The sequence below is a fragment of the Octopus bimaculoides genome, chromosome 16, assembly GCF_046866305.1.
Source record: "Octopus bimaculoides isolate indiv1 chromosome 16, ASM4686630v1, whole genome shotgun sequence".
In the NCBI taxonomy this organism is placed as follows: Eukaryota; Metazoa; Mollusca; class Cephalopoda; order Octopoda; family Octopodidae; genus Octopus; species Octopus bimaculoides.
In genome coordinates this window covers 21881413-21895910 of record NC_142943.1, presented here as the reverse complement: position 1 = coordinate 21895910, position 14498 = coordinate 21881413, and the positions used below count along the sequence as shown (strand labels likewise).

At 35.6% G+C, this 14498-nt stretch overlaps 1 protein-coding gene across 8 annotated transcripts in view; it reads left to right on the top strand.

The window, feature by feature from the left end:
- Positions 1-14498, top strand: part of LOC106874300 (uncharacterized) — a 377625-nt gene that overhangs the window by 144429 nt on the left and 218698 nt on the right. For 5 of the 8 annotated variants that reach the window (XM_089364245.1, XM_089364252.1, XM_089364250.1 and 2 more), the window contains 2 exons: positions 1819-1987; positions 9011-9180. In XM_089364245.1, the coding sequence (XP_089220371.1) occupies positions 1819-1987; positions 9011-9180 (339 nt within the window). Of the gene's footprint in view, positions 1-1818; positions 1988-9007; positions 9181-14498 lie in introns of all 8 variants that reach the window. The other 3 variants (XM_089364247.1, XM_089364246.1, XM_089364248.1) reach the window with 1 other exon arrangement.

Sequence of the window (14498 nt, the reverse complement as noted above, 5' to 3'; positions counted from 1 at the left end):
GTGTGTTCAGCCACAGCCTATGGTAATGACTGCAGTGGTGTTGCTATAGAGAATGGCCAGTGACATGCACTGCAGTAGCCACTCAACTCGAAGGGGCCCATTTCTCCAGCAGACCACCGTTACACCAGTTTTGTAGAGGAAATCGGTAGTACAAGGTCCTGGAACACCTGGCATTTCAATGATGATTGGCACAAGCTGATAGTGGCTAGCCAGGTCCCTGTATTTATTGATTTTTCACTCCGTGTTACTGGTGGCAACACGCAGGTTTGCAGCTGATGCTGCAAGGTTGGTGACTTTTCGATAGTAGGAGAGACTAGACTAAAACTTGACTCAACAAGTAAGAAGAATGAAAGGCAATGAAATATAATTTTACTTTCTGCTAAAGCACTGGGAATTTCATAGTAATTTCACTACTTGTCCATAAGTTATTTAGCACATGATTAAATAAGCTTGAACAGTTTGATTACTCTGCAACTCAAAAAGGCTTTCTTGTAATCTGATATCAACATCAGCTGCATTTGTCCCAAATGGATCAACCACCCAACTTGGAATGGTCTTTTCCAGATCTTTGAACTTAATTTCCATTTCCTTGAGCAATTAGCTCAAGTACTCAGTGTACATTTAAATATCATCCTCTTACTGCTCCTCCTCAGTAGTGGCAAAGGTTGGAAAAGGCATCCTTACACCCAGTATTTATCCTGAACAGATTAAATTTTCTAAGGAATTTTTAGTAGCCACTTTACAAATTAAATGATTTGTATTTTTACCCTGTGGCTGTTCAGCAAATTTGGTGGCTAGGTTTTCTTCAGTGTTTCTGAATACAAGCATTGTTCCAAAGTTTGACAAAGTGATGCAGGCAATTACCCTTAGAGATTGTCACTGCATGTAAAAATTTCAAAGCAGTAGCATATCTAATTCATATTTGATTCTAATGTCAATTCAATACTTTATTCACCACCATCATCATTTTAAATACAAAGAAAAAAAAAATAATCATAATCATTACTGACAAAGTGGTGGATCACAGAAATGATATTTAGTTATGTCCATTTAGAGTCTAATTTTAAATTCTGTTAGAATCATCTTCTATCTTCCATGGGTCAATAAAATATATACCAATTATGTATTGGAGTTAAGAAAATTGCCTATATACTTTGAGCCAAACTTTGAGCAATTGTACCAATATATGAGACAATTTCTATTGATTATTATATTTTTTATTGAATATTATGATTAATTATTATTGTTGTTGATTCTTTGTAAATTCTAACCTTACAATGATCTCAGTCTCAGATGAATATGTTGCATGAAATATAACTTCATTAATAATAAAAACTGTGTTTTAGACATCTTTGTTGTTTAACCTTGTCTGTTCAACAGTAAAGTCTCCTCCAGTGAATTCTCTTTAAAACTGAAACCAAATATTTACAGTTTTAAATCTTATAGTGTATTGGCCTCCTCCAATAAAGATGAAACTGACATGTTTGACTAGGTTTGTCAATCAAATGACTTTTTTAATTAACTATTTCTGTGTCATTGGTATGCCTAAAGTAATGAAACTCAACAACATTAACTTTGCTAAAGTTTGAATATATATTTTTTCCATATTACTTTTGCATTTGAAGTATTATCAGGAGACTGTTGTGGCAAAGTTTATCACAGCAGTAGGTCTCTTGAAAGTTAATCATAACTTTAACAAGTTGGAGGGTACTTGTGAATAATTTGCCTTAGTAGTAAGATTAAATGTGTAAGACTCATCTAGAAGAATGTGATGGCTGTAAAATACAGTTATTTCCATATCAATTTATATTTATTTAGATTTTACAATGTGTATGCATTATGGTGACAGTATATTGCATCTTGGAACACAAGGCTTTATTCATTTAAGCAACTGCTCCGGAAAATGTGTGCTAGTTTTGAATTCTTGCAGAAAATGTAAAATACACTTCTATATGGACATCAGTAATTTGACTGGCAACAATCAACTGTAAGTGCACTAATTATATTAATCACTGGTCATACCATTTTTTGTTTAAAGTTTAATAACTTCCATTTAGTGGAGGGCACACCACAGAAAAATTCATTTTCACATAATTTATGTTGGGTAGAAGTCACCCTTATTCAAGGTTTGTGAAATATATAATTCAATTTATTGTCATTGTATACAAATACTGTAAAAAATAGATTACAGCTTAAGTATCAATAACAACATTTAGTGGAAGCTAGATAGCAAAAGCATACCATTGTGCAAATATACAGGTGTTTCCCTCATTACAGCTATGACTTACACACTTACAGAAATTGTAGAGTATGACCATTAATTTTGGTATATAGTCTATAATTTTGCTTTTATAGAAACTCATATTGCATAGTTTTAAATTGTTAACAATTTAAAATTACACTTTCTTTTTAGCTCAATGGCCACTTGCTTTTTAGTTAAGATCAAAGCATATAATTAATGATTTGGAAAACTGTCATCACATTACTTACTTACATACATCCATACATACATACATACATACATACATACATACATATGAGAATGCAGAGTCAGTTTAAAAGAAATACACAAGATACCAAACATAAAGCAACATCATAGATATGGCTTAAACAAGGCAATTTGAAGCATATCAGTGAAAGCCTTATAATTGCTGCACAAGACCAGATCTTGCTATGAATTCAGTGAAGTATAACATCTACAAGTCTTCTGACACCAAGAAATGCTAACTCAGGGAAAAGAATGTGGAAAATGTAAACTACTTGGTAGGTAGATGTAAAATCCTTGTTCAAAAAGAATACAAGTCTGTTTGTACCAATATGAAGTAACAAAGAATTGGTATGTGCATGTGCCTAGTTAGGGAGGATGAGAAAGCAATGATATTCTGGGATTATGATTTTCTGACAGTGTAATTGTACTGCCAGATCATTAATGTAGCCATAACAAATGACGTGTGTTGTGAGAAAAGATGTTGAAAAAAATCACTGAGTACTCCAAATTGAAAGTGGAGATGGCAAGACTGTTTGGAATGCAAGAGGTTGATGTAAAAATGACACCAGTGTTGATCGAGGCATTGGGGTCAATACCATTGAAACTTCAAGACTTCTAAAAGTGGTTGGGAATATGATGCAAGATTGGTATCATATAAAAATCAGTCTTGATAGGTGTTGTACACATTTTAAGGAAAATATTATCTGTCTGAGATCTTTGTTGTGACTTGACAATGGACTAAATACTCTGGTGCTTTTTTCCATCTACACTGCAAGACAAAGTAGTAGTAGTAGTAGTAGGAGCAGGAGCAGGGGCAGGAGGAGCAGCAGCAGCAGCATCCTCAGCATTAGTAGTAGTAGTAATTTAATGTTTGTTTTCTATACTGGTATTGGTTGGATGGTTTGACAAGAGCTAGTAAGCCACAGAGCTACACCAGGCTTCATTTGTCTGTTTTGGCATGGTTTCTATGGTTGGCTACCCTTCCTAATGCCAACCAGTTTACAGAGTGTAATGCAGGTGCTTTTTATATAGCATCAGCACAGGTGCTTTTACATGGTACAAGCACAGGTGCTTTTTACATGGCACCAGTGCAGGTGTATTTTACATGGCACCAGCAGGGTCACCAAGTAGCTTGCAAAACAAAGATCTCCCAACTGAGAGGAGATCATAATATGTCTTCTTAAGCAAAGCAAATTGCCAGAGATCTCAGTTCTTTGTCATCTTTTCTGTGAAGCTCATCATCTGAAGGTAATTTGCCACCACATTATCCCATGTCATCCTGAGTCAACCCCTTCCACATGTTCCCTTCAAAATTTGAGATCAGCACTTCTTTATGCAGCTGTCGTCATCCATGCACATTACATGACCATACCATTCTCTCTTGCACAATACATCTGATGCCTCTTCTACCCAATTTTTCTCTTAAATCATTTACTTTCTGTTGTACATGTACACTGATATTACCTATCCATCAATGCATGCTGGTTTCATTTCTTTCAAAGCCTTTGCATGTCCTTGTAGCTACAGCTCATGTCTCACTGCCATGTGGAATAGCTGAATAGTAGTAGTAATAATAAAATGTATTTTAGGGATACAATATCAAAGACATAAGTGGTAACTTAATTAATATATTTATCAAATATTTTATTTTAAAAAATTTTCTCATTAATAAATCTTTCCCTCTTTCAATATAAAACATAAGCTTACCAAACAATTAACGAGTTGAATTTAGATAGATTCATACACTTGCTTATTTCACTTTACCTTCACTTTGCTTCATAACATTGACATATAAAATTTGGTCTTTCTGTCATTTGATTTGTTTCTGTTTGTTTTAAGAGACAAGAAGAAAACTATTAAATAGTGAGAGAATTTAAAGAATGGTAATATTCAATAAGAAAACTATTTCACTTTCGCCTTTGATATTTGTATACCTGTAATACTCTTATTACATTCTACAGTCCACTTTTTCTAAGTAAAAATGATAACCATGTTTTACTTAGCATACTGATATAGCATAGTAAAAGTAAATATGTTAAAATGGACTCCCTTTCAAAACTATAGGTATATATCTTTTGAGATTGTTTCACAATTATTTTCCCTTGAAATAGTTCAAAATTTTGTACTGTGAGCATTTGGCTTTCAAGTTTTTGGTATTTTGGATTGTATGACATTTGGGTTTGTTTATGTGAATGCAAATGGTCCAACCCATGCCAGCATGGAAAAAAATATTAAATGATGATGATGAAACATGTGTAGATCTATCTAGATTCTGTTCATAGGTTGTGAGGCTCTCTTTCTGAGAGGATGATGAGTATTCTCTACTGGTAAATCCCTGCTTAATTTGCTGCATGGTGTGGATGAAAAGGCAATGAGATTTTATGCAGTTTACATTATCTGTTGTATAAAAATATTATATATTGAGCTATTACTTGTACATAATGCATACCATGCAGTATGTCAGAATACTCTGACTAGTTACTATTCAATAACACCTCAGAGGGAACTTTTTCCATACCCTACCCCAACAAACCAAACTGCATCTCTCCTCTTCTGCACATTTCCTCTTTTAATGCATTATGCTTATGCTTATCTCTTACTCTCTAATCCTGTCCTCTGTGCCCTGCTCACTGTATCATTCCCATCCTGTTGTCCCACACCCCCTCACTCTTTGCATTCATGTGAAGTCTCTACTCCCTACCATTTATATTCTGACCCTGTATCTTGAGGGCATGCCCTTCCACTTTACTACCAATTGTCTCTCCCTAGCTCTTCTATACCATCCCATTTATATTCTTGTCCCCATTCCTTGTGAGCATACCCTGGCACTTTGCCACCATCTTTTTTCTGCTCTCTTCCATTCACCCTCTTTCTCTTGCTCTATCCCTTGGATTGGTTAACCATGTATCTCCTCTACAGCAATACTCATTACTGGTCTCAATCTTGATCACTCCCCCTCCCCCGACCGTGTATCTCCTCTACAGTAAAACACCAGTTTCTGTCTATATCAGACTCTAACCTTTCATCATCTGGTATAAGATCACTTCCAATGCCACACCCCCTCTCAAAGGATCTTTGTCTTGCAAGTTACTTGGTGACCCTGCCAGTACTGGTGCCATGTAAAAAGCACTTGGTCCACTCTGTGGAGTGGCAGGACATCTAACTGTAAAAACCATGCCAAAACAGACAACAAAGTATGGTGTAGTCTCCTGCCTAGCCAGCTCTTGTCAAAACATTCAACCCATGCCAGCATGGAAAGCGGATATTAAATGATGAGGAGGAGGAGAGAAGATACATTTTTTATGTTAATTATATTGAGCTGTCACACTTTTAGCTTGGTAAACTGTACCAACTCATGGAACCTGTTTATAAATAGTTGAAATAGGAGAATTACTTTGAGCAGCTCTGCATAGTGTCTTCTGCTTCATGCTGATGTAACTTGCTATGTAACTAGCAAATCAACTGTGAAGTGGGTGTGGGACCAGATCAACCAAGCAAAAATAAAATAGTAATCTGTCTTGTTAAGCAGCAAGTTTGATAACCAATTGTTTCAAGACATAACATAGAATCTAAATATTGTAATATCACTGCAGCCCAGAATCAATGGAGCAATAGGTAGAACAAATGAAATCAAGTGAATGGAAATGAGCTGAAGAAATCACAAATTGCCTTCTCTTCTAAATGATAAATTTCTTGCATTAGAAGGTGTTTCCACCAGTGAGGTTGTAACAACTAACTTGAAAAGGATTCAGAGTGTTGAATCTTTGGAGAAATTAAAATGTGTACTTCATTACCAAGTTAGGACAAGTATGGCATAGTCCTACAAAAATGGTGATGTGGTTTTTGTATAAAAGGAATGAGTGTGATAAATGGTTTGATCCAGGAACTATCAAAGACTAGAAGCATAAGTGCTTATTAAATATGAAGGCACTTATGTAAGAATACGTCTGCTATATCCTGAAGCATATGAACATTTTTCAGAAGGTAATTAAAATAAACTTACTATCCTCACCAAATGAGTATAATGATATTTCAAGATTACGTATTCATGAAAGGAGTGATATGAATGCTGAACTTGAAATACCAATAGAAGACAATGTTGAAAGGCATCAAAGTATGTGAAAAAGAAATAGACCACCTAAACAATAATCTGTTTCAAAGACGATTATGCTTCTCAAACTAGGACAGTCCTCTAATGTAAACTTACAAATACAGGCATACCTCAGTTTTCATTGGTAATTGGTTCCGAGATGTGATTTAACAAGAAAAAATCACCTTAAAATCTATAGACATTTTTTAAAAAAATGTCTTTTAATTAATGTTTTGTACATATTTTCATATGTATTTTATTTGATTTTTCACTTCAGTGTTGATTTTTTTGATGTTTTTTTCTTAAGTTTATGTGCTTAAATATATTTGCTTATACTATCATAAAGCCAAATAAATCAACTGAAGTTGAGTATTTTTTCCATTTATTTCTTTAAAAAAAAGGGGCATAAAGTCAAAAACTATCTAACTTGAGGTATGTCTTTAATGAGGATTTGGAATGGAGGAGATTGACTATAATAAGTAGTGCAGGTAAAACAAAAGGTAAAAAACAAATATATAATGTTTGTGGTTATGGAACATGATGAATCATTTTGGTTGGATTGAGCCTGGAGTGTCTGAATGGCAAGCTAATGAAGACAAACAAGAGAAGCAGAACCCATACCTTCAGATAAAGAAAGTGTAATATTTCCTCCTTCTCCTGCTCAAATATTGACTTGAGACAAAACAGAGAAAAGAGAACTTAGTTGTATTGGAAATAAGTTTATATGCTGGTAGCTGACCAAGATGTCCACAGTGCTGAATAATAAAATTGAAAAGCTAGATTTGCGGTTAGAGTCTTTTCCAATAGAGATGCTAGTAATATTAAAAATTACTTTCCCACATGTTGGAAAGAGAGTGTATTATGGCATTTTGTAGTTGGGTGTAAATCAAGAGGATATTAAGGCTAAATTTTTCAGAGCAAGCATCCAGTCAGATTAGCTTGCTTAGATCCTACTCAGGATGTTAATGTATCCCAGTTATATATGGAAACTTTTAAAATGTGTATGCAAACAAGTCAACAAGACAGTTAGGAAAGCAAAGAAGGAAAAATTTCAAATAGTTATTTCAGAATTAAGAAATCTTGATAATTTCCAAATAGTGGCATACAGTGATGCCTCTTTTGCCCATCTAAAGCATTGGGGATGGCGACAATAATTATATGCCCATTGATTAGTTAGTAATCTAAGTGCATTAGAAGAATTGCCAAAAGTACCTTAGCTGCAGAAAGTGGCAATGGATGACATGTTAGAAGCATATATTTTTATAGAAAAATTTTTATTGAAATTATAACAATTAGAGGACAATATTGGAAGTATAAAAGCATCTTGCAGAATAGAAAATTCCTATCTCTTCAGTAAGACACCTGTATCACACTCGAACCTTTCATCATCTGGTATAAGATCACTTCCAGTACCACATTCCCTCTCAAAGGATCTTTGTTTTGCAAGTTACTTGGTGACCCTGCCAGTACTGGTGCTATGTAAAAAGCACTTGGTCCACAAATTTCAGGCAGAAGACATCACGTAGAGTTGGGCTGTCCTGAGAGAAATAATAGGCAGGAAGGAAATTGCAAAAATTTGATAGATTCTGACAAATGTACAAATTGCTGAGCCTTTAACAAGAAAGGTGTACCATCCATTAAGACTCCTGGAATCTTTAGTATAAATTTTAAAGTTATGTTTTTTTCTTTTTTTTTTTTTGCAGTTGAAAACCTGGTTTAGCATAAATCCACAGCTGCCAGGTGCTCATACAAACAAGACAAGAAAAAAGTGGGAAATATTGTTAATTAAAGGAAACAATTCATCTTTTAACCCTTTAATATTCAGATTATTGTCAAATGCAATGCTTATTTATTTACATTGATTTGAATTAACCATGTAATATCTCAAAGTCTTGAGACTGACAATGTGATTGTTTATTTTTAGCAGAACACAGTGGGAATAGGTTTGAGAGGTCAGATCTGACCAGTTTGGATATACAACAGGTAGAATATTTGAGCCGGATATGGCCAGTTTAAATGCTTAATGGCTAAGATAAACAATTGTCTCTAATTACCAACAGTGGGGTGTGGAAAAGGCAGATGAAAAGGAGGTGTTGGCAGACATGTTTGTTGATGAGTTTTCTTTGTATCAGAAAGTGTTGTTGTCTATGATTTAACATCTAATATTACTGGTGTAATCCTTTATATAATCTTTGAACTTACACTAATATTGAAAAGTATGGCATATCTTGCAATATTTGTATGCACACCTTATCTCCTGTTGTTTATAAGCAAGAGTGCATCTCATATCTGCGCTCCAGGCTTTACATATCTTGTCTCATTATAAATTGTGTCAAGCTTGGCAATTAATTCTTTTTATTTACTGCATATTAAAACAATATTTAAAAAAAAAACTGAGTCTGTTGGTAAAATATTCTTTGTTTTTTTAGCAGATGTCTGACAATAAAAATCAGTGACAAATTTAAGAGAGGAGAATATATCAGATTTTCTGCATTACAATCTAATTATCTCAACTACACAACTTTCTCAAAAGCAGCCACATTTGAGATCTGTCAAAGTAACATAGAAGGACTGCAACTCAAGATATTTTATAAAGTTATTGGTAAGTGAATATTTATTTGCAACAATATGAACATAGATGAAGAAATCATCATTGTAATTTATATTGTCACCATTGTCATCATCATTGATGTTATCATCCGCACTATGATTATCCTCTTCATGATTATTATCAAATGTTTCTTCATCATAACTATCATCAATGCAAATGTTTTCAAATATACCTTCAGCTTTGTGAGTAGAATATATGTCTATTTCTTTCACATTATATATATAACTCACAATTTATGGATTCAAGTAATCTGTTAGTACTCATAAAAAAGCTACTTAATGTATCATTCTACAGAACATATAGAATATACAGTATGATGCAAGAGAAAATGATAAGGATAAACGACTGAGAAACAGTTTGATGAAATTTTTTATTTAACAACAAGAAAATTCAAATATCACAACAAATTGTTTTGTAACTTAAAGAGTTGTAGATAATGTATATCATATTTAATAATAAATAAATTACTTACATGTTTCAAAATAATGCAGAATTTAAGCTTTGTCTTCAGGTGAAAGAAAATCTTTGTTAAATACATTGAGAATTTAGCATTTAGTTTGTCTGATGCTATGAGGTTCTAGAAATGACCTGCCTATGTCAGTGAAACTGAGTGCTAGAAGTGTTGTGTCCCACCCACACATACCAATAAAATTTTCACACACCCTAGCCTTAGAATCCAAACGACATGTCTCCCATACTGCAACTTTTCTTTTCCCCACATTTCCTCTTCATACACATATGATTGTCTCCTACTCCCCATCCAGACCTCACTGCCCTGCTCACTATATTGCTGCTTTTTCCCATCCCCACTCTTTATACCCAGGTTCTCACCAATCACTGCAATCCCCACCTCATTCCTTCTTAGCAATACCTGGCCACATATATTATGTCCCCACACCTTGAGGGCATGCTCTGGCAATTGTCACCATTTATCTCTCTCTTCCTTACTCTACCATCTCTTTTATGTTCTGAACCCCATTCCTTGTGAGTATACCCTAGCACTTCGCCATCTCTCTCCTGTTCTCTCTTGATAGTTAACTATCTACTTGGTGTTTGTAACAATGGGGAGGTTAAAAGTAAATATAAGTCATCTATACCTTGAATTAAATTAAATTATGTTAATGGTTACTCAAAATCCATTCCCACTGCATTGAGCGAAAGTACATTTATATGCATGGAGGCATCTTGAGAGTTGTTCAGAAATTCTATTAATGATCTTCTCATTAGTCCACAGAATAGACAGGGATTCCTTGGATCAGAGATGGTATCTTCTGGAAATTATATTTTTTGGTTTTGCATGCCTTACTATGGATCAAATTATGCTGTACTTCATTTTATCCTCCTTTGGTCGCCATACAAAATCTGCCAAAAATGTTGAATGTTTACTTTTAACCTCCCCATTCTTACAAACACCACGTAGATAGTTAACTCACTTTGTGATCATGAATGCACCAAACCTCACGTGAGCGTATGCTCACATTTTCGCAGATGCTTGTATGAGCAAATGTACTCTCACTATACAGCTTGCTCGAGGGTGTTTATACATCCATATTTGTTAACAGTTATTTGTAATACTTTTCTCACTGGACTTGCGTGTTCATTTCTCTTTTTCCATCTGTGATTTTACTTTTGATCTTATATAAATGAAGACATTTCCTCAGTCTGGTTGCTTTTCTTTCTACAAAACGAGAAGTTACATTACGGAACTGTTATTTTAATGAGTTGTATTTATTTATAACCCAATGAAATATATCTGCACCGCTGGATGCTCCTGAACCAGTTCTTGAGTGTCCCACCCATGAGGTATCAATGCTAGATGTGTCGAAAGAATTGTCGTGTTTAATAATAAATTCTCATCTATCTTTCCATAATATATTCCATCTTCCATCTTTCATTTGCCATATACATAACGACCACTGTGAATGTGATCGTGCTTTACCAGTAAGCTACCAGGTGTAAACCATTCATTTTATTATCCATTATACATATATATTTATGTATATAAATAATTATTAAAAAAATGTAACCACATGTGAATCATTGGCGATTTTTTTCCTCACTCTTCCTTTTCTATTGGACTTTCCTATCTCTTGTTTCTGAAGAAGAGCTTTGCTCAAAATGTAAAACCACCTTTTTTTCCTTCCCTGAGCGTCTGCTAATACTTTACATGTACCACGTCCTCGCATTGTTGTTTTTTTGTGTTTGTTCTTGGTTTTTTTTATTTACTATATATATATATATATGTAAGAACGACCGTGCGAACTCAAAAAGGAGAAATGGTGACGAATGGAAAAACAGGACTCCTTTTATTTAAAACGCGTCACACGGTCGAACACAAAAATATATATCAATGATGATATACAAATATGTTATACTACGATAACATAGATGGCCAGTAATTAAGACGCTATTGAACACAACCGTATAAGATGAATAACAGAATTACTTATTGTGACATTAAAAATGTATGTCTGTGTGTGAGTGTGAATGCGACATATAAAAACATAATAAAAGACAGGCCGTCGTATAAAGAAAAGCGTGTATGTGAGTGATACATGTATGTGTATGCGTTATATACAGCAGATAAAAAGAGAGTCAGTAACACGTGAGCATTTATACCAATTCTTAGAGTACACAATAGGAAGAGTCTGTATGTGAAAGAAGTTGAGGCGTATGTGTGGCAGTGCGATCACTAGTTGTGATGTTGTGGCTTCCATGCCGGGCCGGGTTCTTGAGGACAGACGTTTATCGCAGGCTGAAACTCTTGGCTGTTATTTCGTGGTGAAGATGAATCACACAAACAGAATCGAAGAGAGAGAATATGTGCCGCGGTTACGGTTTGGTTATGGGTGTACATAGAAAGTCGTGTTGACGCTGGAGGCGATGATGCTGGTTAGTAGTCGTAGACTCGTATTGCTGATGGCGACGATGGTGGGTCATGGCTGGACGAAGCTGTGCTTGTTGTCGCTGGAACTGCTGCTGCTGCTGTGTGTGGTACACGGAACAGTCTCTAAGAGAAACTGAACCGAGACGAATTTTGCTGCTGAATTAAAGCTATTTAAAGCAAAATAGGGGCTCCAAGACCGTAGTAGAAAAACACTATCACGTGACCTTATTAGGAGCTGTGATTGGTCAGTTTGCATTCTGGCGGGAAAGGTTCGAAGAATTTGCCGCTTCAAATAATTATCAGTCACATGATGACAGGGAGATGTGTTTTCCACTACGCCTGCGCTTGTTTATATATAAATGAGAAGATAGTTTGTATGTAATGGCGATAGTAGTTTTGTATCTAATGGCGATAGGTAGTTTCACTACATATATATATATAAAACTCAATCCATCCTTATCCATCCATTAACTTCCCCTATAAACTTTTTTTTATCCACAATTATTTGTCTATATTTACAAGTGTTTTCAACTCTTAGTGAAAAAAGATAATAGTAATAGAAAATTGTAGTGATGCTTCATTCCCTAAACAGATGAGCATACAGTATAACAATTAAAACTCAGGATCTTTTGCAAAACACAAACCTTTACATATAGATGTACTTGATGAGACCCAGATTGCAAAATTGATACAACAGAACATGTTGAAAGGTATCCCATCCGTAAGGGACAATAGCAGGATGGGTTGGCCATTGTACAAAATACAGATTAATATCAAACCCATCTTCATGTTACTTAAAAAATTATTATTATCGAAATTATTATTATAGGTGCAAGTGTGTCTGTGTGGTATGTAGCTTGCTTCCCAACCACAATCAGTCCCACTGCATGGCACCTTGGGCAAGTGTCTTCTATTATAGCCTCAGTCTGACCAAAGCCTTCTGAGTGGATTTGGTAGACAGAAACTGAAAGAAGCCTGTCATGTATTTACTCTTTTACTTGTTTCAGTCATTTGACTGCGGCCATGCTGGAGCACCGCCTTTAGTCAAGAAAATCGACCCCAGGACTTATCCTTTGTAAGCCCAGTACTTATTCTATCGGTCTCTTTTGCCAAACCACTAAGTTACGGGGACGTAAACACACCAGCATCGGTTGTCAAGTGATGTTGGGGGGACAAACACATACACACACACACACATATATATATATATACATATATACAACGGGCTTCTTTTCAGTTTCCATCTACCAAATCCACTCATAAGGCTTTGGTCGGCCCGAGGCTATAGTAGAAGACACCCAAGGTGCCACGCAGTGGGACTGAACCCAGAACCATGTGACTGGTAAGCAAGCTACTTACCACACAGCCACTAGTGTCTGTGTTTATCCCCCCACCATCACTTGACAACCAATTTTCATGTGTTTATGTCCCCATAACCTAGCAGTTCGGCAAAAGTGATGGATAGAATAAGTACTAGGCTTACAAAGAACAAGTCCTGGGGTCGATTCGTTCAACTAAAGGTTGTCCTCCATCATGGCCACAATCAAATGACTGAAACAAATAAACGAATAAAAGAATTATTATCTCAACTAAAGCTGCGGAATTCCTGAAGTAGACCCAACAGAAATATACCCCAACTGCAGATAATGTCAGGTAGCCCAAACTGTGCCAGTACACTAGTCAACACTTCAGCACACAAACTGACATATACCCATTACTCCAAAAATATTAAATATATATAGACAAAACACAAACCCCTTCAGCTAGATGGCCCTGCTCGATCTGTAGAAAAGGCATAGGTAGAAACTCTACAAGATGTACACAGTGCAAGCTATGGACACATAAGAGGTGCAGCAATATCAAAGGAAGGTTAACTAGGAAGTTAGTTTTTGTATGTGGCAGATGTTCAGGAGCAATAAACACTGAAAATGTGCAGAAAACAACTTTGGCCACATTCCAGGGAGAAAAACTAGACTTAGTTAATTGCTTCCGCTATCTACGTAACCAAGTTAGTAGTGGGGGAGGGTGCGCTGAAAGTGTAGCTGCTAGAATAAGAATAGCTTCGGCAAAGTTCAGAGAGCTCTTACCTCTGCTGGTGACAAGTGGCCTCTCACTCAGAGTAAAAGGCAGACTGTATGACGCATGTGTACAAACAGCCATGCTACATGGCAGTGAAACATGGGCCGTAACTGCTGAGGACATGCGTAAGCTCACAAGGAATAAAGCCAGTATGCTCCGATGGATGTGTAATGTCAGTGTGCATACTCGACAGAGTGTAAGTACCTTGAGAGAAAAGTTGAACCTAAGAAGCATCAGTTGTGGTGTGCAAGAGAGTCCATAGCTTACACTGGGTACATCTTATGGAGTTTCTACCTACACCTTTTCTACAGATTGAGCAGGGCCATCTACCTGAAGGGGTTTG